The sequence below is a fragment of the Macrobrachium rosenbergii genome, chromosome 55, assembly GCF_040412425.1.
Source record: "Macrobrachium rosenbergii isolate ZJJX-2024 chromosome 55, ASM4041242v1, whole genome shotgun sequence".
Classification (NCBI taxonomy): Eukaryota; Metazoa; Arthropoda; class Malacostraca; order Decapoda; family Palaemonidae; genus Macrobrachium; species Macrobrachium rosenbergii.
In genome coordinates, this window is record NC_089795.1 from 66236051 (window position 1) to 66263876 (window position 27826).

Genomic DNA, 27826 nt, shown 5'->3' on the forward strand with positions numbered 1-27826 from the left:
GAATAAAATTGTCAGTGAATGACTGTTACATACCTCGCAAGCCCGGTTTATTGTATGTAGCCCTTGTGTGCTTGCCGTTTCTTTCTTTTTTTATATATAGGCATCATATTCTGCTAAAGTTGGCATTCAAGTTAATGACCTTGATACTTGTTTTTTATCAATGCTTGTTAAAATAATAATAATAATGAAGTAATTATGAATAAAACAGAGGCCCAGATATTCAGATTTTCTTAATATAATAAGGAAAAACGATAGTTATGCACTTAAAAAATTTCCTGATAATCTGAAAACAGATGATCAGCTGGAGCCAAAGTTTCAGTTGACTTAGATTCCCCAGCCATCCACGCTCTTTACACAGGGGATAAAAAAAAGCGCAGGCACTGATATAAAATTTATTACAAAAGTAAAATAAATATCACAGCCATTTATATATACCTTAAAGGTAAAAAGGACAATGTAAGGGAAAGAAGTGACAGATTAGAAGGAAAAACTCGATAAATTCTCTAATATTAACAAAACATAAAATTCAAAAAGCTTTCAAAATCAAACATATCCAACTGATTATCGTGGTTTACTTTTTTCTGTAATAAGTGTCTTAAAAATCTTGACAAAGATTATGTTAATTTCTTGACCTATGAATTCACATACAGACCTATTTTCAATTTAATGCAATGGGGTTACTTTTAATATAGAAACTTAATGAACAATAAGCGTATAAATGACGGATGTTTCTGAGCATCCTGCACATCATAATAGAGAAATATTGTCATCAAAATCACCAAAAACGCCAAATCCTTCTCATGCTTAGATCGTAAGGAACATCGTTTTCAACATCAATGTCGACCTCCTCCTCCGACAACCCGTCCGTGTCCATGTCTTCCTCACTCGACACTGGCTGGTAATGTTGGTATTGGTGTATTTGGTGGACATTCTGAGGAGAAATGCTCGGAGGGGGCGTGGGAGGATCGTGGGACTGATGTGGGAAACCAGGATGATGAGGAATAGATTGTGGTTGTGAATGAAAATTGTGTGTGTGGTATGAGGTTGTGGCAGGCATATGAAGACTATTAGTAGAGGAGGGATCTTCTTGATTTGGGGATTCAGGTGCGTAGTACGTGGGCGCAGGTGGTGTCGCTGCGCATAATGTGCTGTAAGGGGTGGAGGAAGGACACTGAAATTCTGGGTAAACTGCACTGGGAACGCAAGGGGAGGAGGCATGGTAGGTGTGAGCAGCTGAGTACTGAGTGTGAACAGGCTTTTCCGTGGACGACTGACTGGCTGAAGAACTTGGTGTGTGGGAGTAAGTATCAGCAGAGGGTTGCGGTGATGGAATGTATGAGGTTGTGACTGCTGAAAAAGCACATGACGGTGGAGTCGCCGAACTGGTAGATGGTGTTGGAATGTGATCTGACCGCGGAAGGGGTGTAGCTGAAGTGGATGAATCACAAGTCGCTGGTGAGGGCGGGGGAGAAACCGATTTGTCATCAGTTTTTTCGACGCTGTTATCATTTTGGGGCAAAAGTAGACTGGGATCAATTCCCCCATGGATAACAAATGCCACACCACCTGAGGGTAGGCGTGTCGGCACCAGGGTTATACGAGGGGTAGTTTCTCTGGCGCTGGTTTCCGCAGACTGCGAATCAATCTTCTCTTCTTCTTCCCTCTCGGTTTCGGAATCACTCGAAGCGACGCTGACATCGGACTCCGCTAGATCTGACTCCAGTTTTTCTGCAGTCGTTGCGATTACGGAGGAATTCGAATCGACGTTGGGTTCCTTCGTGGGTGGATCCAGTGTCTTGAGGCAGTTCTTCAGGTGGGACAAAAGGCGCTGCCGTAGAGCCTCCTTACCAGCTTTGCCGAGAGTCTGGTCGACCATCCCCATGCACTTGGTGAACCCTTCCTTGTAACTGCTCGCTCTCTTCTCTTCCTCGGCTTTCAGCTGCGGAGGGTTGTCGTCGGGAGCTTTAAAGGACTTGATGTGTTTGACGGTGAGCTCTAGGATGTCGGCTTTTTCCAGTTTGGCAGGCTTTCCAGGTTCAGTTTTGACCATCTTGGCATCAATCAGCAACGCTGCTAAATCATTCAAACAGGTGTTGATGCGCTCTCGCCGCTTGCGCTCCATCAGCGGTTTCCGAATCTGTTGGCCAAGAGCAAAAGTCAGAGTTTGAATAAAAATGATTTAATATTACTAAAATATTCCCAACTCTTGCAAATCACCACAGTGGCCTATGGTCTCGTTGACCTGTATAAGTGCAAGTGACAAGCATGTCAAACTAACGATCAACGACCAATCAATCAACGAATAAGATGTGGATGACTTGATTGTAGCGGTATTTTCTATACTGGGCATTGAACAAAGGATACGTTAACAACTGTCTGCAACATCCACATTTTTTCCTCTCCTTTTAAAGGGAATGGAATTAGTATACTAAAGCACAGTGGCATGGAAAAAAACAAGCAAACAAACACCGACGTAAGGTTAACAAAATAAATGTAGAAAAAATACTTTACAATAACTATGATATTACCATTGAAAAATCTGTACAACTAATAGATAACCTCCTGATAAGTTCAACTGAAAGCCTAATACTAACCTTCCTGGCTTCGCTCATGGGCTTCGTTGTCTTGGGTTTGGTGACAAGGGCAGGTTGTTGTTGCACACCCATCTTGCTCGCCTTTTTGGATACACTGTTCTTTCAATTTCACACGGAGAAATCACAGGCTAGTGTCCACTGTTTACAAAAGCGCCAATCAACCTGTCTTGTACAACTGGACGGAATCTATTCAGCTAAAGAATCAAATAGCGTGGAACCGTAATAACAGGTGGGCGACAAACGAACAGGTGGTTTTCACAGAATCTCTGCACTACTTTACATCACTGGTATTCAAAGCACTGGATGATAAGCTTAACAATGCCTTTGTTTTGGGAAAAATATCAGCTGTTCAATAAAGTCCTCAACACCAAACAAATGGGTGAATATCTGCAGGAGCTTGAAAAGAGGGAGTCGCCAGACGGGACGGCCAACCCCCACCGCGTCTCGTGTCTCTATGACGGTCACGCTTCTCCGCTTCTCCTTCGTCTCACCGCAAACCCGACACGAGACTTCCTACGGACACACGACGGTTCCAAAACTATCGTTCACCGGGAGCATCAAGTAAGCGGTTTCAAATCTCTTTGGAAAAAGGCGAATGATTTTCGTATGTAACGCTTTTTTAAACAGAATCCTTTTCATTCTACCAAAAACTTTATGACGGTAGAGAGTGAGAGAGGAAAAGAAAAGAATCATATTTCATATGAAACAAATAGCGATCTTCCATGTGTATTTTGGTGGAAAGAACGGTTTACGAAAATGTCGAGCCTTTGAATCAGCGCGCGCTCACAATATGCAATTTTGTGCTTTGCTCTGATTGGTGCACTTGGTCACGAGTCTGCCTCTTGATTGGTTACCTGGGTCGCATGGCTGACTTACTATTGGTCAGGCAGGCTTCCGCTCAGGAAGTTATCAACCTGCAAAGTGATCAGAATCTGGTATGAACTACCAATAGCACAAAGATATCAAGTGAAATAATAAATTGTTAAGTAAATATAATCAACAATTTTTTTTCATACTGAATGGAAATTCAATATCAAACGCGAAGTTTTGCAGCACACTTCTTATCTAATTGAACCACATTATTTCCCAGAAAATAATAATAAAAAAATTCTCTTCACCTATTTTCACTGAAATTAGACGTTCTAAATACTCTTGTGTATATCTGTCATCCTGTGGTTTTGAACACACACATACACTATGTATACACATATATATATATGTATATATATAATATACATATATATTTATATATACATATATAATAAATATATACACATATATAAATATATATATATATATATATATATATATATATATATATACTGTATGCACACACACATATATATACTGACATATATAAATAGATAGATATACACACTTTCCAACCTGATGGGGTGATTGTGACGTGTGAACCTTCTGGTTTCCACATGAATTCATGAAGTTGATTTTCTGGCATCACATGACCTTGTGGATACTCAATGAGGCGTCTTGCATGTCTGAGTGTCTTTTTTATTTTTTTATTTATTTATTTATATTCTGTCACCCAACCAAGGAGCTGACCAGGCCCAGTATCAGTTATTCAAGCTTTTTCAGTGGCACAGTGAACTACTACCAGCATGAAAAGGTATATATGTATATATATATATATATATATATATATATATATATATATATATATATATATATATATATATATTCTTTTCTACCTTTGTGGTAGTTACTAATATAACTATATATATATATATGTAACTTATATATATATATATATATATATATATATATATATATATATATATATATATATTTATATATATATATATATATATATATATATATATATATATATATATATATATATATATATATATTCTTTTCTGCATAGTAGTGATTACAATATATATATATATATAGTATATATATATATATATATATATATATATATATATATATATATATATATATATATATATATATATATATATATACTGTATGTAATATTGCTGTATAAAACTGAATTATACCGAAGGTTCAGGTTTGGTCGTATTAATTTTCCATATAGCAGTGTAACTGGCAACCTATCCCTGAAGCAAGTGATACGTGAGAATCTGTTATCGGCACGATTCTTCATACAGTTTCCCAAAAACGCAACCAATTAGCGATCTTGAGAGTAAAATTTAGCCTTAATGTTTATATGTTGTTGTTACATATTTCACCGATTGCAAAAATAGGAAAAAAAACATTTTAATTTTTTCAGTCTCTTAATGATATGCACCAAATTTTAAAAAAGTTCTAAGATCTGAAGTCGAAGGGACAGATTCGTTTTGAGCTGAAGTACCTAAACACTTTTTCATTTCCCGGGAAGTGCGATAAAAATTCTGCACTCGTTTAGATAACATTCTGTTTGACAGTATCAAATGTAACGCTAAAATAAACAATTCTTCTATTAAAAGTGGATGTGCCAGAGTGTTCTGGGATAAAACAATTCCAAAGTTCTCTTCACCTGATACAAACACACAGAGGACGATACTCTTCCTTAATGTAACTGACACCTAGGTCATGAAAGCTTGGTTAAACAGCTAACTACAGAGAATGCTCGATTTATACAGGATGCTCCATTGGATGTGCTGTATAATACTGTTGGGAATATTCAGTTGCAGGAAGCATTAGCACTGATTATTAACCATTTCTTTGATGATACAAAATTAAAGATGCTTTACTAAAAGGAAGAACTGTCTGTTTTAGTGACTATAATGTTATTAAAAGAAGAAATGGAATAGGAAGAGAATCATAAACGGATTAACACTGCGAGTTTTAAATCATTATAATAATAATATGGACCTGGATATACCGATAGCTTCATTCCTAAGGAAAGCGACAAATGTTGAAGGAAGCGGGCGTATAAGCAGAAGGATTAAAAAATCGACATTTTAAATTTTAGTGAAATGAGGAAAAGAGGAATTTCCAAAGTTTGCTGGAAGTACAACAAGTTAGACAACACTGATCAACAACTAAGAAGACGTGAGACAGACAATAAATTCCTAAAAAATGTAAAAGAGGTAAAAAGGCTATACTGAACAGAATTCAACAAAAGATAGAAATAATGAGCAAATTTCTTTAAGAGAAAAGAACTGTATGTAATTGTGTTTCAAGAACATATAAATACAGTAATAACGAAAATGCTAGCAGAAGGTTAACTAAGGCAGCAGTGAATGAGATATATACTATAAGGAAAGAATGAAAAACCGTGTATGAGTGACGTAAGGAAGCCAGAAAAGCATTCAAGGAATGACACCTTAGTTTCATGGAACTTTGAAAAGTAAAAAACTTCATTGACAAGTAAGAGTAAGTATGCTTCCTTATGTGAGAGACAGTAGCTCAGGAATATGTAGAATCTTACATATAAACATACATATAGCTGGAAGAGAGCCATAATAACAGCGAGTGAGCAGCGAGAACTCAGAAAAAAGGCAACTAACTGAGGGAAGGCTTTATAGGATTAGACGTGTGCAAAGTTGTGTAATCATTTGTTAAAACGGTGACAAGCTAAACGGGAAAGAAAAGATATTGTATGTGGTATATTTAAATGGATTACGGGGCACACAACACAATAAAAATGAAATGGTGTTTCTTGATAAAATCAACGCCTCTACGCCGACACCCACGTGGCTAGTATGGATATAACACCTGCGCAAAGGTGATGTAAGTGCCCACGGTGGTCTACTGTACGCACAGCCAGACATCAGACAGACAAGACGGTAAAAATGATTCCATTGCGTGAAAAAAAGACGACGGTACGAATGGAAGGTTAACATTATTGGTATTAAAGATCTGTGCTGACAAGGAAAGGAATGAAGTGTAATAGCCTATGAAATTTACAATGTTCGTTTGAGGAAAACTTAAGTCGCACCATTTGTGGTGCCATGCTTGGTAGTAGGAATGATGGAAGGATATGTGGTTAACTCACAAAAGCGGTTGAGGGAAAATCGCAGGAACAAATGGCAAGCAAAAAGGACTTGTTTCATTCAAATAATAATAATAATAATAATAATAATAATAATAATAATAATAATAATAATAATAATAATAATAATAATAATAACAATACCAGGACAAAAAACCATCAGTGAAATTTGTTTCCATTATCTTCTTCTATTATCAACTAGAATATTACTGTTCGTCGATTTCTCTCAATTACGAAAATCGAGAAAAAACAAAGCTACGATAAGCATACTAAAGCAAAAACGAGCATAACACGTCGATAACAACCAATAACTAAATATATGAATATAAGAGAACAGCCAACTGAACGAAGATTCACGAGCATGTCGCTTCACAGCACTTTCATTCGCAACCAGAGCACCAAAACGTGCCAGGAAGACTTCCATACACTGACAGTTACAAGAAAGAGAGACACCTGGTACTGGGCAGTGTGCCCCCGTGGCACCTCAGCAGAATAAAGATGCTATGGCTTTGCAAAACGAGTCTGCAACAATTCAAGAAGGGCGAGTACAGCAACAACAACAAATAATCTTTCTAATTATTAGTTGAAATGAACCTTGGCAGCAGCTCAAATTTGCAGAAACAAATGTTAACTTTTTCTTTCCTTTTCAACTGACTATGATTAATTTATTACAACCATGAAATAAATTTCTCTTGGCAACAGGTCACTCAATCCAAAATCTCTCAACTATAATTAACTGCAGCTAACCTTACATTAAAATGACCTTTGCTGGAATACAGAGCAACTTTGTAACCAATATTATTTCAGCTCTCACTAGGCGAATGAACTTGAAACAATTAAGTACATTTTACACCAGCAAACGCTTACTTTTCAATCTCTACTGTGATCAACAAATGTTACCTTTAAAAAAAACTTTTGTAAATGCACAAGTTCACGGCCATTTTCAACCTGCGTTCTTCTAGTCATTATCAGGTGTAGTTAACTTTAACCAAAACAGCAATTTGCAACAGCAAATTAAAGCTCTTCAATTATTTCTAAAGTTTTTATTTCCATGAGCTTTACTTATCTTGAAAGCAATATCGCTTTGCAACAATAAATCTATAATTCACCTCTATGTACTGTTTGAGATTCATATACTAATGTTAATCTTGCAATGAACTGCTTTTGGCAGCTATCTGGAACACTTCCACTAAGGTGAATAGGTCTATGACAAAAAGTTGTGTGTATGCATGTATGTATATATACATACATACATATATGTATATATATACACATATACATACATACCTACAGACAGACATACATACATACATACATACATATAATTTTCTTTTTGATATAGAGCTCGTCACCTAGTGGAAGTGGTTCCACACACCTGCCAAAAGCAGTTCATCGCAAGATGAACATTAGCTTATGAATCTAAACCAATACATAGAGATGAATTATAGTGGAAGTGATTCCAGAATGCGTTGGAATTCCGCATTCTTGGGAATTCCACCTGGTTAAAACCCATCGCAGTCGGTTGATTCAATTGCATGATCCATTAGTTAGGTTATACAATACAATATTAAGACACAACAGAACGTACCCATATTGAACAGGCAAGCTCAAGAATCGAACCAGGGACCTCGCGCTGGTCAGGTTAACACGACCTGTAGCCACTACTGTATCTTGCAGATGCATTGGCATTTCCTGCGGTAGATATACGCCTTTTTATTCCAATACCACTCCATCTATCCTGTACTTTTTGAATGTTTCCCCTCCTCCGTTTTAATTCTTCTAAATCAACACTTATCAAAGCCTTTTCTCGGCTCATGTGTGCCACGCACATCATATCTCCTTCACTCTCAACTTCGTACGTAACTTTTTCATAATAAACAAGTGATTCAGACAATAGCTTCAGGAACCCGGTCACCGACAAAAACCAGGTTGTCAAGGGAAAAACCAACTGCTCTCTCTCAACAAGATTATTCATAAATATTCTAAAAATTAACTACGAGAACTTAAGACAATTATTTTCTTCTCATGATAGAAAAGCAAACACGATCTTCAAAAATTTAGACTACACAAATTCACTAGTAATGTAGCATATACCAGCACCTTTATACTGATAACTTGCCAGAGAGAGAGAGAGAGAGAGAGAGAGAGAGAAGAGAGAGAGAGAGAGAGAGAGAGAGAGAGAGAGTCATAGCGATGGAAATACAAATTTATATTATAAACTCATATTAATTAAAAAATTTGAGATATACTAAATATCAATTAGTTTGTAACTCACGGGAATGCAGACTTGCCGCAGCTCCCCGCAACATATACCTGAAAACCAGAAAATATAATCTTGAGATTCTTTTGTGACACTTCGTGAATGAGATTAAATCAGTGTCATGGAAATAATGCACAATTATAAAACTGAATCCATAAATAACCAGGCTTCATTCAGAAAACAAAACGATTACTTGTATATTACATAATAAATTTTCTTCTTCATAAAATAATGATTAAGTGATGTACCTAAAGCAAGGATACAATATTTTAAATAAATAAATATTATATATATAATCCACTGGTATTGTATTTGTATTATTTAATAATCCAATGCTCTCTTGTATATACATATATTATAGCCTAAGATCAACATATATATATATATATATATATATATATATATATATATATATATATATATATATATATATATATATATATATATATAGAGAGAGAGAGAGAGAGAGAGAGAGAGAGAGAGAGAGAGAGAGAGAGAGAGAGAGTTAAATTGTTTGGCTTGAGTCTCAACAAAACAGAAGCTCAGGAGAACAAAAGTTGAATGATGTTGAGTAATCTAAGGAAGTTACAGCGGGCAGGTGGAGGAGAGAGAGAGAGAGAGAGAGAGAGAGAGAGAGAGGCCCCAGGCGAGATGCCCTAAGGGAAGGGTCACCGCTTCCGGTGATGCTGCTGCAGGCGGCCATCTTGAGCTGACCTTTCGATCGACGCTTGAAGGGTTGGAAGACGGCAGGGAAATGAGACTGCAAAGAAAGGTTCTTCAGAAACAATTAAAGAAAGCATCTGTGAGCATACGATATGAGAGAGAGAGAGAGAGAGAGAGAGAGAGAGAGAGAGAGAGAGAGAGAGAGAGAGAGAGCTTATCTGTAGACTGGTCAGATCTCAGACTGGAAAATTACCTTATCGAGTCCCTTCTTTATTTGGATTCACACGGTTGTTGCAAAACTCTTATTGAAACCAATAATATGTCAGACGAGACTTCGAAACGGGATACAGTCAGATCGAGTTACTATTACGCTCTGCATTAGGTTAGCCGAAATGACCGCCGGGACCACATCTTCGATCCACTGCAGGATATCCAAGACCCTACCGAACTTTTCTTCAAACATGTGAGCTACAGGTAATTAGTGAGAGTTGTAATGCAACGACAGAGACAACAGGATAGAGGCCCTTAGTGCTAATGAGGCAAGAGCAGTATGGGTGGATTTGAGTACAATGTGAGAGAGAGAAATGCATTAAAACAAGAAATTGAAGACAGGTTTCATAAGTTACTCTGACCAAGACCATATGTAAGCAAAACCATACTTTCTATATAGACTGCAAAACAGTAAATTAATTAAGCTTGAGATACATAAAACTTTAATAACAATAATTCAACACGATCATATACCAATCAACTTTAAGGTTCTGCTACAGATACTGGACTGTAAATATATATGACAAGCAAATGCACTGAAGTTCACTTAAGGAATTGCAACAAATTAAGACAACAAACAGAAAATCTCAAGTACAAGTAAGTGCTACAGTAGCTCGGAAGAAGTTACGCCTATGCAGTTCCAAGATCTCTCACAATGCAGTGCAGCATCCAGTGCACTGAAATCTTCCTTAAAACTAATACACAAAACGTAAGATCTAGCTCAGTTTATATTAAGACATATAATGTGAATTACCTTTATCTTTTTTACACTGGTTTCTTGATATTTACCAGATCAAAACGCAAAATAATTGGTTTCTCTTCATCAGCGTGTTCTGTGGCTGTCTTTGGGTGCACATAACTTACATTATGATTTCCATGGTAGTGGAACTTACATCTTGATAGAGAAGTAACTTTGGGATTTCAGATACCTATATATTTGTTGATGAACTTACGTTTCATAAACAGAAAATCAGATATTATTCTGCTGCTATCAAAACGAAGTTCTTTCGTAACACAATTAGTTCATCTTGTGATTTCCTAACTTATTGTTAATACGTATGGAAAGATTAATGTTACTATTAAACACTAGCTATACCACTGTAGTAAAAAGGAAATTTACTAGGCCTACTACCGATAATAAGCTTACACCAAAAACGTTCCACTCCAACTTCCATTATAGTTCAGACTTCTCAAGTTTAGCGATTAATCACGCACGAGTGATTTCTGATGACGAATATTCAAAATATGCGAGAACTCGCGGGACTTGCAGACAATTTACATGCAAAAGCTTTGCTTGCATTAAATAAGTAAAACATACAATGTTCCGGAGAAATGCTCATAATAAATAATCATTTTCCAATTGTCAGAAAGTGCCTAATGCACCTGACACTGCCAAATCCTGTTCTAAAAATGTCACAGCGAAAGTTACTGCACGAGAACTGGAGAGACGACTGAAAAAGTTGACCCACGCGTAATTATCAGACCAGGTCCGCTATATAATAGAGTTTTAAACTACCTTCTCCCTCTACAGTTTACACGATCAGAGCTAGGATGCTTGAGAAAACCCGAATTTTGAGGAATTTACATCAGAAATGATGCATCAAAGGACACTCGCGCTTCTGCCGAAAGCATTCACACTGGCTCTGCGCCTGAGATTCATATGCCTGTGCTGCATCAACGGAGTTGGCTTTTTAAAGATCAATGATTATCAAGTCAAAATTTAAGTCACTGAGTTACACATAATGAGTGCCGCCTTCATCATGTTAATAAAACAGCACATAGCACGTTTACATACTGTAATATAAAGTCTTCTTTTGCACTAGGTAAAAGAAAGTCTTGCTGATTTACTTCAATTACAAATTTAACTGAAGTTATCAAGTTATTTCCCATTTTGCTCTCTCATTTCTATAAGGCGTAACGTACGCATTTTAAAACGGTATATTATTGCGTGCTTTAATCCACCTTACTCCCTAAGCCTTTTTTAAAATTTATTTCGTCTCAGTCATCGTACCTATAATTCCCATTAACGTAGAAGATTTTTTTTAGCTCCCTTTATCCTCCTTCCCCGACAAGATCTTTTGTTTCCCTAGAGCTCCCCCACCTCCCTTTTATCGCTCCCTTACATCCCTGTGATGCCCACCATCAAGTCAGGGGTCCTGGTGGGCGGCGGGCGGGCGGGCGTCCGCGGTTGTGACGCCTTGCGGCTGCGGAAGATCGAGGTGAAGGGTCGCATACGCCAACCCGCACATCACCTGCGGCTACGAGCGCTCACCTGTGGGCGACCCCCACAAACCTATCGCCACAAAGAACTCATTCCTAATGGTGACAGGCCAATGCCGTCCACTTCGCCGGTGGTACCCAGCGGAACTCCTGTGCCTCGCACTGAAGGCCCTGCAACAATAACAATCTCTTTTTTTTTTCGCTTCCACGCTGAAGAGGAGTGATTTGCCTTACTAGAATCATTAGGTCACAGAATTCAAAGTATATTTGCTAATTTCATAATACTCTTTAATATTTTCCAGCATTTCTCCATGCGTCAGCTGATCTACAAATCAGAAGACAAACTAAACACAGAAAAAGCGTCGAGGCCTTAATATTGTGCGTATTATGACCTCAGTGAATTGGATACCTACAGTAGTCGACTGAGACGGATCGCAACAAGGGTGGAAAAAAGGCATAGGGCTATCAACCTCATCCCAAAAGGCTTTGTCAATAAATACAAGACTAACACTTTGTTGACCCAATCAGTCTAGAGGAAAATGTAGCAGGTTTTGTAATATATATCATTATACATATATATATATACATAAATATATATATATATATATACTATATATATATATATATATATATATATATATATATATATGAATGCTAAACATTTTTCTATTGCGACATGGACGACAATCTTTGACGTGAGTTTCAACTATGAAACTTATATCATTTTGAACTGTTAAACTTATATCGTTTTGAATATATATATAGTTAAATCAATACATAATATATATATAAATATATATGTATATATATATCTACATGTATATATATATTTGTCTGTGTGCGTCAGTGTTTATCTATGAAAGTCTTCACATATTGTATACACAGTATATCTGTTCAAACGCAAACCAAATGAAAACCAGAAAAACTGCTACAAAATACTGAAAAATCTTGAAGGAACTGATTAGGAAATTCAACACTATTAGGCCTACTTAAGAAGCGATACCCCTAAGGCCATTCCCAAGCAACAGGTGGTTCCTGGGGTCCAAAAGACATTATATAAAACCAAACATCCGGATTTTAAACTGATTTCTCTTGCCTTGAAACATCATTACCAGATATGGGTAAATGGGCGAAAACTTTGGTGAAGGGGGATCATATCCAGAACAGGATATGTTGCTGTACTGTATACTAAGCGAGAAAGTCACGTAGAAATAAAGTAATCAATTTCTGGAACAATAAAATTAAGACGTAACACAGAAACGCACAAGAATATGCTCAATGTACAATGAGTCTGACTGTGAACAAAAATCATTAACTAGAGTTATCTTTTATCAATTTCTAAACAGATTTTACTAGTGAAATGAAAATCAACTTCCTCCATCCATCAAGGTATGGCGAATAACTGAATAATTAACTTAAAAGGTTTACTCTCTCTTTCTCCTTTGTTTTGCTACCTTAAATGACTGTGTGGAAAATTTTCTATTGTCGTGGAGTTTGTTGCATCAAGATTCTCGCCATAACCGGGTGCAATCACAAATATTTAGGCTCCATGCAAGACACAATGCACATATCGTCAAATTCCTACTCAATCAAATTCTCACGACTAAAGGGTATTTTATACAAATTTCTTTTTGGACTTAAAGGGCATTGGGAGTGTCACTGTTCATCTCAGCGACCTCGAAACTATGGCTTAGACACTAATATCTGTTGATTTCGGTTATTTTTACATGTCACTCCCTTCCCACCCCACCCCCTTTGGTGCCAGTGATGTCTTACCCACAATATTATTTTCCAGAGCGTAAGTTATATATATACATATATATACCGAAATAAGGTATGCTATACCCAGAGTTTATTTAGTTACTAAGTCTACAGGCAGAGCAACCCTGTTTCAGTGAAGCCCTTCCCACCCCTACGCCCTTTGGTGCTAATGATGTCTTACCCCCACAGTATTCTTTTCCAGATAGTAAGTTATATGTATACCAAGTTTGGTTGAAATTGCTCAATGCATTTCAGAGTTATGCTGGAACATACAAACATACATACACACACACACATATATATATATATATATATATATATATATATATATATATATATATATATATATATATATATATATTCATATATTCTTCCCATACTCTCCTCTCTCTCATGTATGATGAAAAAGTTGTTGTTAATGTAGTGATTATATATATATATATATATATATATATATATATATATATATATATATATATATATATATATATATATATATAATCATATATACTATATATATATATATATATATATATATATAGCTCCTATATATATATATATATAATCACGCATACGTTTAACAGCTTTTCCTTTTCATCTGAAATAAAGATACCCTATCAGGGCAAAGGAGAATTTTCGTTTATTCTTAACGATTCCACCTGGATACCGTGACAATCACATTTGAATATTAAATGGAAATGAGAGGTTGAGCGCAAGCACGTTACCTCTAAACTTTTTCCGACAACAATCGTACTTTCCCATACGCAGGTAAGCCAGATAATATGAAGACCCGAGTAAGAAGCCCTCTGGAATTTTTATTACGTCGTCTTCTGAAAGTGGCGAGTTTGTAAGTTAACGTGTGGGCATTGCTTCTGGGCATGGAACTGCTGCCGGGCAATCTGAGGTAATAGTCTGCGCGAACCCTCCCCCGTCCAGATGCCATAAGACAAATGCCTCAGGCGGGGAACAGCACGGACCGAGGATAAAGGAAACTTATCGAGCGAGAACAGGTGTAGGTGGGGGAGAAAGTTAATAAGAATATTAAAAAATGGACACTTTATTGTTCAGGGGGTTCTACAACATTAAGAAAAACAACTGCGAGGAAGAAAATTCATAGTATAATGCGACTTTAAATATATACTTATGCACAGAAACAAGTGAAAATGACATACATCATACAGTCGCAAGGAGAGAGAGAGAGAGAGAGAGAGAGAGAGAGAGAGAGAGAGAGAGAGAGAGCTGAGGGCAATCAACACGCCTAATGACCGCACCTGTTGCAAGGCCGCTCATTCAAAAAATTCATTCACCGATCCACAAAAAACCTTCTCCTATGGACGAACGTTTTTTTTTCTTTTCTCCGGTATTTGGGTCATTAACTTTGCTGATCTGAACGTTAAATAGGATGCACGACGAATGAAAGAAAAAGCAAATGTTTATGACGATGAGTCACTAGAGTTGAAGCACCCATAACGGATGTCGGTGCCCTCAGCAAAAGAGACTGGGGGCATGCCCAACCTCAGACAGGACGCAGGCAAATTGCAGGAAACCAGTGCAGAAAAAACTAGCTTGGCATTACCTACAGATTGAGAGAAACTTTACCGAACTGATCAAGATCTCGTGAATTTACTGGCACCAACAGCAGCTTCGTTTCTGCATCGAAACACAAAACAGCTTATGGAGATACTTTTTTTTTTAAATACAACAGAAATGATAGAACGGTGTTAAGGGTAGGAAAAAAGGGCCACAATTTCAATGAAGCACATTGTGCCAAGATACGAATAGCACAACACATACAGAAGGGTGCAATGTGTTGAAGCGGGCATTATTGTAAGAGAATAAAATGTGCTCCGAGAGTAAGAGGGTGAATGGGGCAGTGAAGCCCAGGCCTATCATTCAACGGTGTAACCACAGATAGTAGACGACACTGAAACATTACTGCTTCAACAAACGCACTAATTAAGGTTGTTGGCCTTTGAGGAATGAAATACTCCAAAAATATTACTGTGCACTATGAAACTTTGGACAAAAGGAAATGCCACTTTTTCAAGAGTTCCAAATGAGAAGAAAACGACAATACCATGCCTGAAAATGGAAGGTGTGAATGTTGTAAAAGAGGCTGAAGAGAGAGGTTAACTCCTCCATATGCCATAATATTACAGTAAGCAAACAGAAAATAATTATTCACATGTTGTAACACTACACGTGCAATTACTAAATGTCCTTTTCATCAAGTAATCATCCGTCATGAGCTTAAATCGAGGATAAAAACTCTGGGCAACGATGTCCACAACCAAAAAGTTTCTCTAGATCTTGCAAAAAGCTATTCCATTCCTTTAAACAATATCCTCCCTTTACAATCGAATCAGCATTCACCGAAGAGCACGTAAAATATTCAAAGAGCCTCTTTTAAAAGGGCCACTTAGAAAAAGAGAGTTTTCACACTGCTGAAACAATTCTGAGATGATCACATTACTCAGTTCATCTACGTCACACAAAAAACCATTTTTCAAAGAATAATAACACTTACGTCAGTCGTCAACTTAACATGTCCGCTGATTGATTTCCTCTGTGCGAATAACCTGGCAAACCTTGGTTCTATAGAACAATAAAGTTTACGTAACTGAGGCAGCGTTTACGTTTTTCGTACATATCTAAACGATGGTCTCTACATAAAAAGCAATAAAACGATTGGAAAGAAACCTACAGAATCAGAGATCACAAATACTGATCTGGAGGTATACCAACAAAAATAAGAATGACTACTCAACAGTCTATGACGATTTCTTTTTATTCAGGGCCAAAATCCAAAGAAGAATAAGGCGATTAATCAAGAACAGCGGCAATAACAATAAAAATCTACATATATTATGGAATTATAAGAATGGGGAAAGCAGTCTCCGCTCTCTTAGATGAGAAATGCTCAAATAAAAATGTTCACAAAAGTATACGATCCAATCTTCGCTCCCAGTATGAAAAAACACGTATCTTTTGATGGCTAAACTTCATTTGGTGTGATTCAGCTGCTGAAAATTATAAATATAAAATATATATCAATAATTCTCAGAGAAGTTTATTTGAGTTTTGGTTCAATTTTTTTAACATCGCAATAACATCACAGCTGAAAAACCGTCTTAAACTTCATAGACATTACAAATGGTATTCGCCTTACAAAAACCATGATTCGCACATTTTATCATCTATAAGAGAGAGAGAGAGAGAGAGAGAGAGAGAGAGAGAGAGAGAGAGAGAGAGAGAGAGAGAGAGAGAGAGATAAAAACATGGATTGACGCCACGAGTACCTGTCGTACGCCTGGGTGAGCACAGCACAGCCGTAATTATAGTACGGTGGCAACGATTATTGTCCTTGTACGAAACATCTCAAATCGGGATTTTAGGGCAAGGGCAGTACGGCCGAAAAAAAAAATAGGAATAAGAAACTTAAAAAGGTAAGTGAAAATATGTTGTCTATACTGAGGTGCTGTACTGACCAGACAGAGATGCTCAACTTTCCTGATCAGATATATATATATATATATATATATATATATATATATTAACTTTTATCACATACACAATTGTTCTGTGCATTAGTAGTTACTAAAGGACCTCCTTCAAACTGGATGGTATCTAATTACAAGCTTTCTTGGACAAACAGTCCACATTATCAAGTATCCATTAGATACCATCCAGTTTGAATGAGGTCTTTTTTAATATATATATATATATATATATATATATATATATATATATATATATATATATATATATAATATAACACAAACATACAGAAGTGCTTGCAGGAATTTTCCTTTCACCTTTCGCTATACAGCACTATACACACACACACACACACACACACACACACACATATATATATATATATATATATATATATATATATATATATATATATATATATATAATATATATATAAATATACACATATAAAGGCAATACCACGAAGGAAAAGAAACAATATTGAGTATTGCACTGATTCCTTCATTTATATATTCATCACGTTCCATCAAACCGCAGCCGATCAGAGAGGCAGATATCCGTGCAGACATCATTTATACATATACAAATGGATGTTATAGTAAATATATGGATCGAACTTCCGCCATACATATGTCGGGCATGATATATGAAACATAGATACACAAGTGTTGCCACTGTTCTGGGTTACGCATGAAATATAAGACAAGGGAGAGTAGTGCCTGGTGCAGGGTTGTCAACCCGTCGATGGGATAAGCCCTAAAATGGGTGATGACCCTCATTCACTGAGGCCAATGCAAATACTATGCCTGTGGGATGTCCGAAAAAAATAATCAAATGGTGGCCAGGGGGATGGGGTTTGCAACAGTATACTCTATGCAGATATTACAAAAAAAAAAAAAAAAAAAATGGAAAAAATAAAAAAGTAAATCTTGAGGTTTTGAATGAGTTGGATTTAGTGCAGAAGAAGATACATGATAAGGACGAAAGCAGATGTTTTGGTCCCTAGTGAGACAAAGGGCAGTGCGTGCAGGAAGGGAAAAACAGAAAGTATGATTGTATCTAAGGTGGATGAAAGCAGTCGAGCTAGGGAAGAGGTGGCACTTGTGTCACGAGTGCTGGAATGGGTGAAAAGTACAAATTTTTTACGCCATGGACTGTATAGGCTAGGTAAGATTGAGTGAAGAGTAAAAGTTATCTCAGTGAATGTTTAGGATCCAGGAAGAAAAATCATGTGTGAAAGAGTGTTATACAGTCTGAATCTTTGCCTAGCTGATTCTTGAGAATATGAAAGGGTGAGTACACTAAGGGATTTAAATGCAAAAGTAGGTAACGAGGAAAGAAACAGCCTTTTTGGTAGAAATGGAGCTCCTACAGTAAGTGAGAATGGAAAAGGCATGCTGAAATGTGTTTGGAAAGAGGTTTAATTGTTGGAAGTATAGTTTCAAAATAGAATATTCATAAATGTACATGGGAAAGAGAAAAGAGGTAAGAAATGGGTTTGCTAGATTACATGTTCATACAGAATACATGGAAAAGCAAGCAGATGGATGTAATGATGAGATATGATTGTCTAGAAGGCATGTCCGATCATTACTTTCTTTGATACAACAGTTATAGTAGATATAAGTTTAAGCTGGAGAAGAAGGGTTGTACTGTGGTTGTTTATGTAATAAGCCCGTTTGATGTAAAGGAAGTAAGAAGAGCCTATAATGAGACAACAGATGAAAAATGGGCTAGGACTAAAGACACAACTGGAAGAAGAGTATATGTGGAAGTGTGTAAAGTTCCAGGATGTGGTCAAGACATCAGCAAGGGGGGTTCGTGGGTATAGGAGAGTAGGAGGCAGGAATAAGATGATGAAATAAAGAAGTTTAATAAGAGAAAAAGATATTATGGTGGAATTGCAATAAAGATCATGTACAGGTGTACTTGGGGCCGGATAAGGTAGTCAAGTGGGAGAGAGAAAAACAAGGCACATGATTACAAAAAAAAAAAAGGAAAGGAAATTGGAAAAGTGTTCATGCAAAACAATAGATTCCAGAGAAAGATTATGTACAATAAAGCCATTTCAGAGTGGTAATGCATGCACTTAATGGGCGGGTGTTGAGAAGCTGATTCCTAACAGACGATGAAAACCACCGAGTTAATGCTGAAAAGGGCGTCAGCATAAAAATAAATAAGTGAACAGCATAGCTATGCATTAGTGTTCTACTTCACCTTAGGGACACTAGCCTTGTGGAAAAAAAACTGTAAAGGAAATTGGGAAGAGCTGACATAAAATAACAGACGCCACAAATGTATCAACAACTAATAAAAATTTCATACAAGAAGAAGCCGCAAAGCCAGTTTCAGAGTGGTAGAGCGTTCGCCTACTGAACGGTCAGGATGAAGCTACTCCATGCAGACAACAGGAGGCATCATTTTTGCTCTGGAGTTGGCCAAGAGTTAATTTCTAAAACAGCTGTCAGCCTAAGGATTAGTTAATGGAGCAATATACCAACAAAAATCAATACTATTTAACGAGAATAGCCTATGAAAGAGAGAATGCCAAAAAGCCTTTTTCCGATTGTTAGGGCATGGACCTCCTGGACGTATGTGGAGCTGCTGCTCCATGCATAAAAGGAGAAGCAGTACTGACCTGATGAAAGCCTGTCGTTAATGGCTGAAACTGCTGCTAGCAAAATGATTCAACAAGGCAGCATACCAACAATTTTCATCTTTTCCTCAAGAACTTCAGCCATAAGGTTGCGAAAATGTTACAGGAAAAAAGATGTGTTGCTGCATTACCATATGTTTAAACACACTCGTATAGATGCCGCAAGTGTATCAGCCTTCAGTAAGAAATGCCTGTATGAGAGAATATGCCCACAAAGCTAGCAACGATGATACATATGTAGAATCCACTGGTCAATTATTTACCAGTTATACTGTATAAGTCTTTGCGATAGCCACAGTGGCCTCTAAACCCCTCGATGTCTTCACACTTTTCGGATATTTTGGCCTCTACAAAGCCAAATGAAGAAACAAAGATACTCTGTTCCCAGCGACAGGATTCGAACCCATACCCGGTATGTTAGAATGAGGTTAACCTTACCACTTGACGACAATTCTTCGATTTGGATCTTATGCCTTGTAGAGACAAGCGTATCCAAAATTTTTTATATATCAAGACGTTAAGAGGTCACTGTGGCTATTACAAAACATATAGTATATATATTTATATACAGTATAATATATATATATATATATATATATATATATATATATATATATATATATATATATATATATATATATATATATATATATATAATATATATATACATATATATATAATATATTACTGTACCTGAATACCTTTTTCCCATCGAGTCCCTGAAACGAGGTCTATTGTCCCGCGCCTCCCTTCTTCCACCCTTGTTTCGACCGACCAGGGTCGAGTAACTAAGGAACAACTACGTCTTTTACTGTTCAAGACAACTTGGGCACAGATTTAACGGCATGTGCCCCGGGCGCTCTGGCTATTTCGAATCACCCGAAATGCTGTAGGCAGCATATACATGCACACAGACGCACAAGTCTATGCCATGTGAAGGCTAAAAGTTAGAGCTGTATGATAAATCAATTTTTGAGACGCGCCATAACGGGAGAGGAAAGTAAGGTGTAAACTTGAGACACTTCTAATTCACAGACCATGAGACCAGGATAGAAATATTTCACTAATGTATTTAAATATATCATTTTATTTCCTAGTCCCCTAGGAAAACTCAAAATCAGAAAAATTCCGTAAAAATTTTTTTACATAGCGGCAAACACATTTCATGGTTTTTCAATAGGAGCTCTAGAGCCCATAAAACTCTCATTCTATGGTAACCTTCGCTTTTCAACATAACTTTTCTTTCCTTTCAAGATCAAGTAGTAATCATCCGGTGGATGAGTTCTTAAATCATATCATGCATGTTCAATGGATCGAGGCTCACATGAATCGATCGTAAACATTCTACGGAGAAAACACGCCACATTACAAAACTAAACGTCAACTACTGAACCAGACCCCGGCAATTTTAAAGTTTTCATTCTTCAGCTGAACACGATTAACTTCTTCATGACGTCACCGTTAACAGAAAGATATTTTTAAATCCCAAATTTAATGCAAGCTTCTTTTATTTAATTCCCAGTACGGGGGAAATGAAAGCATGAAAACAATTAAGTTCTCGAATAAAGGTTTGCAATCAAGCAAGTTTAAAATAGCAATTGATTGATCTCATTTTCGGGTAATTTTTTTAAATTAATATTCTATTGTATGATTCTTAGTTGGTCTAAAACTGCCCATACCCGTCCTTTCTCCTTACCTCCTACCCTCCCTCCCCAAATTCCATCCCAGAAACCATAAAAGCCACCCCCTCCCCCTGTTTCTCCTCCTCCTCCCCACATGGCGTCAATAGTAGCCGGAGGTGATTTCTCGCCTGTTACTGTGATTACCGCACACTTGGTGATTAAACATGGAGTAACGGCAGGCAAGACAACGGGGAGCCTACCCCATACTTATTAAGGAACAATTGGCCATGAGGGGCATCGGGATCAGAGGCCATTTCCGCTCGATTTCGTGTAAAAAAAGCCTAAAAGTTGGGAGCCTAAAAATAGCAACAAAGCAATTAAAATTCTTTATACAACAATGAAAATAAAACTACAACGCAAATGAATGCCAAAATGTGTACAATATAATACGAATGCTTCCTCATAAACATATCAAGCTATCTTACTGTCTCAACCAATGCATTATAGTACAGGCCTTTAAAGTAAAATAACATTATGTAATAGAAAGATCTGATTGATTACGAGATCGTGATGGGGACAGATTTCATGAATGACACTTCAAAAGATGTGAAGGCTTCCCGCTAACGAGGAACTCTTCCTTTTAATTTACATGGTGTAAATAACAAATTATTTGAGTATATATATATATAATATATATATATATATATATATATATATATATATATATATATATATATATATATATATATATATATATATATAATATTCTTCTTCGTTTTTAACATGCTTTTTTCCACATTTTCTATAAAGTAAATTTGAAACTATATATATATATATATATATATATATATACCATTATATATATATATATATATATATATATATATAACTATATATTCTCATAAATTGAAACTGTATGGAATGTTCTTGACAATGGTTAGTCTGGAAAACTTGTATTTTTTTTAATAAGGACTAGATACCATCAGTTCCAGTGGTCCTGTTAGTAATTGTATTAATGCAAGAACAATAGTGTGTAATGTATATATTTTATATATATAATATATATATATATATATATCCAGTTTCATATATAGGTATATATTAGTAACTGTATATATATATACAGATAATAGTATGATAAAGTTATACATATATATACAAACTCTTACGTAATTTTGCATACCAAACACACAAGAGATAAAACACGGTTGCGGATACATACCTAGCCTACAGTACATACATATACCTATGCACTATGCATGTATCTATAGAGTGCAATAAATAAAAGAAATGATAAAGCATGTTATCATTAGATAGCCAAATTATTGGAAGTTTGCAAGATGTAAAAATGTATATATCTCTAATGACAATATTTTTATAGTTTTTTTACATCATGATGAAAACTTTTTAATCACATCCATTTGATCTTCTACGTTTTTGAACTTACTATGATGTACAATTTTTCGGCCTCAAAATGATATCATAATTATCGCCATGAAAGCTAACGTTTTTTAGACCATTCAAAAGAAAACATTGCAAAATAAATTTCAATTAGTGATTTTTGCATCTCTTTCTTTACATTTTACTGGACAAGAGTGGCATAAAAAGTAGTAAAATATATTTAATTGAAAAGGCAATTTATTAAGGTTTTGCTCAGTGTAAACATAAATTATATGTCTGTTACTGTATTCGATGGAAATATCCATTTACTAAAAATACGGTCATTTTTCGTTTAGGGTGATTTCACTTCGTCATTTGAGTTTTCCCTTTTTAAACAGCTATAGTAAGGCACAGCTATTCAGCTTCGAAATGACACCAAGACCAGTCAGTATTCTAGCAACGAAATGAACTTCACACACGCCACCATCAAAGAAAGGTACTGCTCCAAGAGGTGGCTGTGTACAGTTATTGTACCATCCTTCATCGTGTCTTCTAACATTACCCATAGTGTAAATGCAGGTAGCAGTCCTAAGTTGCTAACACCCTCTGTATTAATAATAATGGATTGATTATGAAATTTAGATCTTGAAGACCAAGCGCCAGAATCTATCAGAATTATTCAGCGCCATAATGAAGGTGAAACATATAAATTAATATGATTGATAATGAATAGGTGAATGATGACATACAAGTAAAATTCAGTGTTAAAGTATGAACGTAAAAAATGAAGAAGGATATTAGATAGAACCAACAAAACATAAGTATATATTAAACTTTTATATTCAAAATATACACTTAATATATAAAATAAACATGACTAAAATCTTTATTAAACATACTGAAATCATATCTCATTAAAATAACAGATTCTTTCAGACAACCCATAAGGTTATCTACCTCAACGTAACACACACACACACACACACACACACACATATATATATATATATCATATATATATATAATATCTTATATATATATATATATATATATATATACAAGAAGGCACTAAAACAGACTGCTTGGTACATGGTTTTCCTTTGCCAAGGCCTATACGTTTCGAGATCCTTGTCTCATCCTCAAGGCTAAAAATACAAAGTAACATTTACAAATACAGCAAGAAAAGTTAGAATGTATGTGCAAATAAATTATGATAAAGTAAAACATCAATACAAAGGGTAAATCTAAAATAAAATTGTTAAAAAAAGAGAAAGAACTAGAATATTTCAAGTAACAGACCTTATTCCTCGAAGTTCAGTTGTATGAAAAAAACGATTAACATAAGGTGGGGTGTGGTTTAGGTTATATACAGGGGCGTGGACGAGGAATAATTAGGCTATTGTTCAAAGACGGAACAAGCTTCTTGATCGCTAACGATTCATGAATAGGGAGGTGGTGTACGTGTTGGCTGGTTAGTATAATCTTAAAATCAGGTATAGTTTATTTTACTTTTGCATAGTTTTATATGATTTCTAATATTTGAAACGTTTCAAGGGTTGGAAACTTACAACTAGTGCAAAAGCTAACGCCGATAAGTATTTCACATATGACTTTAACCATACATAAACTTATGCAAAATTTAAATCGCTAGGATGATTTTAATATTATGCTAATTTTCCAACACGAACACCACTGACCAGTTTGAATCGTTGCGATAAGCTTCACTACATAATTCTTTTAAATTTACTTTATGAATTTAGAAAAGGTCTGTTAGTTATCTATTTAGTTCTTTCTCTTTTTTTAACAATTTAATTTAGGGTTTGTGTTTTGTATTGATGTTTTACTATGGTATATGTACATACATTCTAACAGTTCTTGCTTTTATATTTTTACTTTGTATTTTTAGTCTTGAGATGAACAGATCTCGAACTTACATGCGATTGGAATCTTTAAAGGAAAACCAGGTAAGCTGTTATTTTAAATGCCTTCTTGCGTATTTTCAATTAACTCGCTTTAACCAATATGTGTATATATATATATATATGTATATATATTTCATCGTGCTATATATATATATATATATATATATATATATATTCACATTGTTTTCCTTCACCGTGACATTTTCTTTTTGCCCAAAGGGTTAAATGCAGTTATTTTCTTAAGTTGTCAGTAGCATCCATATTAAAAAATAACATAGTCTATTGGTGTTATGTTTCTTCTTTCTCTGCATCTTTTCCCACTTCTATGTCCGGGGTTGTTTATTTTCTGACAGCTTTCCTCACTTGGTTGTCAAACACATCGTCCTCTGACAATTTGTTTGTCTCTTAGGTCTTCTCCTAACTACATCCATCCACCTCTTGCTTTCCCACTGGGTGCAAGTTGTCCATCCTGAAACATCACCCTCTTAGAGACATATATCTCATCCCTTCTCATCACATGCTATACCACTGATTTTCTTTACTGGGATCTTCTCTGACAGTTCTACGACTTTAATAGTTTCTGTTATTCTTTCATTTTCATCTGTCCATTTTTGTTACTCCTCATCCACCTGAGCATTTCAAGCCTACCGCACCCCAATTTCTGTTTTACTCTCTTTTCATGTTTCAACTGATACATCAAAGCTGGTCTCACTACTGTCTTAACACTCTTCCATTCTTTATCTTTGATTCTGCGGTCTTATTAAGACACCTGACATCTTTCTCCAATGTTTCATGCACTCTTATATAATTTATTTCCAAATTACTATCATCAGCCCTGTTGAACCAAGATATATTTTTACTCAGTTCAACATTTGTCCCTTGATATAATCTCAAGGTCTTGATCTTCATTAAAACTTAGGTATTAAGTCGTCTTCTTGTGATCCAAACCTCTGCTTCCATTACCTTCCTCTATATGCTAGGTTTTTGACTCCCTGCCCCTCTGTTGGCGCTGCATATACGATGTCATATATAAACAACATGCACCAGGGATTGATCTCTTATTCATGAGATAGCACATCACTATCATAATTATATATGGACTTAAGCAGATCTGATGTAAACCAACTCGTACTGGTATGCATTCAGTTAACCCAACACTGCTTCTAACCTGCGTTTTGCTCCTTCATACACATCTAGGACCAACCTCACATACTTCTCGGTGTTCCCTTTGCTCTCTCTCAAACCTCTTGGCGTTCCCAGGACTCTACCATGAGCATATCCAAATCTATATGAATATGCATTGCAGTCCTTTCTGCTTTTCCCAGTGTTTGTCCATCATCTGTCGGAAGGCAAACACTGCATCTGTCCTTCCTCTTTCTAGCATGAAATCAAACTGTTCTTCACCTAGAGACGTTTCTTCTCTAATTCTCTGATCCATTATTCTTTTGCAGATTTTCATGGTGTGAGACATTACTTTACAAAGTAGTTCACAATCCTGGATTCATCCTGTTATAGATGGTCACAATAAATTTTATCTACATTCTTTTGTATCTTTTCCTGACTGTATTAATTTTCTTTGCTAGGTATACTCATGTCTATTCTCTCTTCTCCCAGGCTCTTCCACACCTCTGCAGAATTCCATCTGGTCATATTCTTTACCAGGGGACTTTAGTGGTTTCTTTACTTCCTTCAGCGATATACCAAGGTTCTGGAATCCATCTTCAAAAATTTCTTCATTTAACGGGTGTTCATATTCTTTCCCTCTCTTTATTATCTTCACTATTGCATAAAACTACTCATTCCCATCCAACCTACATATATATATGGGATATCTTTGGTGTTCTTGTCCCTCGACTTTGCAATTCTGTGGGTGTCTACCCCCCCTCAGGTGTTCCAGTTCTTGGCACATGTCATCTAACCCTCTTGCCTTTTCACGTGCAACTGCCTTCTTTACTTGTTTCTTATGTCTTTGGTACCTCTCCTTATTCTCTTGCTGCACCATACTTTTCCCAGATCTTTTTGCATCCTTTTCCCTTTCACCACCTTCATCATTCCACCCGGGTTTCTCTATCTCAGAGTTTCTTTCCTGTCTCTTTCCAACACCTCTCCACCTCTCTCTTTGTGCCATACTGTTGTGATTCCACCATTCTTGCACTCCTCTTTCAATTTAGACTTTGGTAATAACTTCAGAAGTTCCTGCCTCACTTCTCCTCTTTGTCATCCACCTTGATTGTTAATGGGACACGTGCAGGCCCTACCCTTTACTTTGTTTCTTATTTCCCTCACCCACTCTGTGCTGTGCTGCCTCTCTCTCTCCATTTAAAATTTTCAAGTTCTCTCCTCTCTCTGTGATGTGATCTTCTGCACATGAAGTCAATTTGACTTTCTTGTTTCTCTTGTATGTTAGATTTTTTGGTAAACCAGGCGTTGACGGCAATAGCCAAATTACTAAGATGAAACTGTTCTTCAGGCCACAACCCTCCCCTCTCTCTTCATTTCTCTCCAACTCTCTCACCATCACCCTCTCAATATATTATATATAATATACATATATAATTATCCAATTTATATAATGAAACTAATTAAAAATATATACATATGTGTAAGAGAACAGGAAAAGTATATTTTAAAATCAGACAATTTAACTTGACACTGAAATTGTACATACTGATAGCACAGGATTCTTTATATTCAAATTTACTAATAAATTTTTTAATTATCCACGTTGGAAATTTATTATTAATTATTTTATCAACATATATTTGACATCTGTTTTTATGATTGGTAATAACATGGGTGGTATATCAGTAAAAATTAATAAGATTAATGTTCTGAATTAAAATTTCTTCTTTTACCATAAACCTTTATTAGAAATTTATTACTATTATAATTTTAACATCAATGTTTAAGGATATATATAAGTATATATAAGTGTGTAAAAATACTAAAATCTTTTAAATCTTTTCATGGATTGATCTTTTTCCCTTAGAAGTAGTAGCGCCATGCTTTACCATCTTTC

The 27826-nt window shown here is 35.9% G+C and overlaps 1 protein-coding gene across 1 annotated transcript in view; it reads right to left on the reverse strand.

The window, feature by feature from the left end:
- Positions 1-378: 378 nt before the first annotated feature.
- The window catches only part of LOC136835362 (protein hairy-like), a 37889-nt gene continuing 10441 nt past the window's right edge, over positions 379-27826 (reverse strand). Inside the window, exons 3-5 of the mRNA XM_067098778.1 lie at positions 8831-8868; positions 2595-3508; positions 379-2137 (exon numbers count right to left, since the gene is read on the reverse strand). Coding sequence (XP_066954879.1) covers positions 776-2137; positions 2595-2666 — 1434 coding nt within the window. The 5' untranslated portion in view covers positions 2667-3508; positions 8831-8868 and the 3' untranslated portion in view covers positions 379-775. The remainder of the gene's footprint in view (positions 2138-2594; positions 3509-8830; positions 8869-27826) is intronic.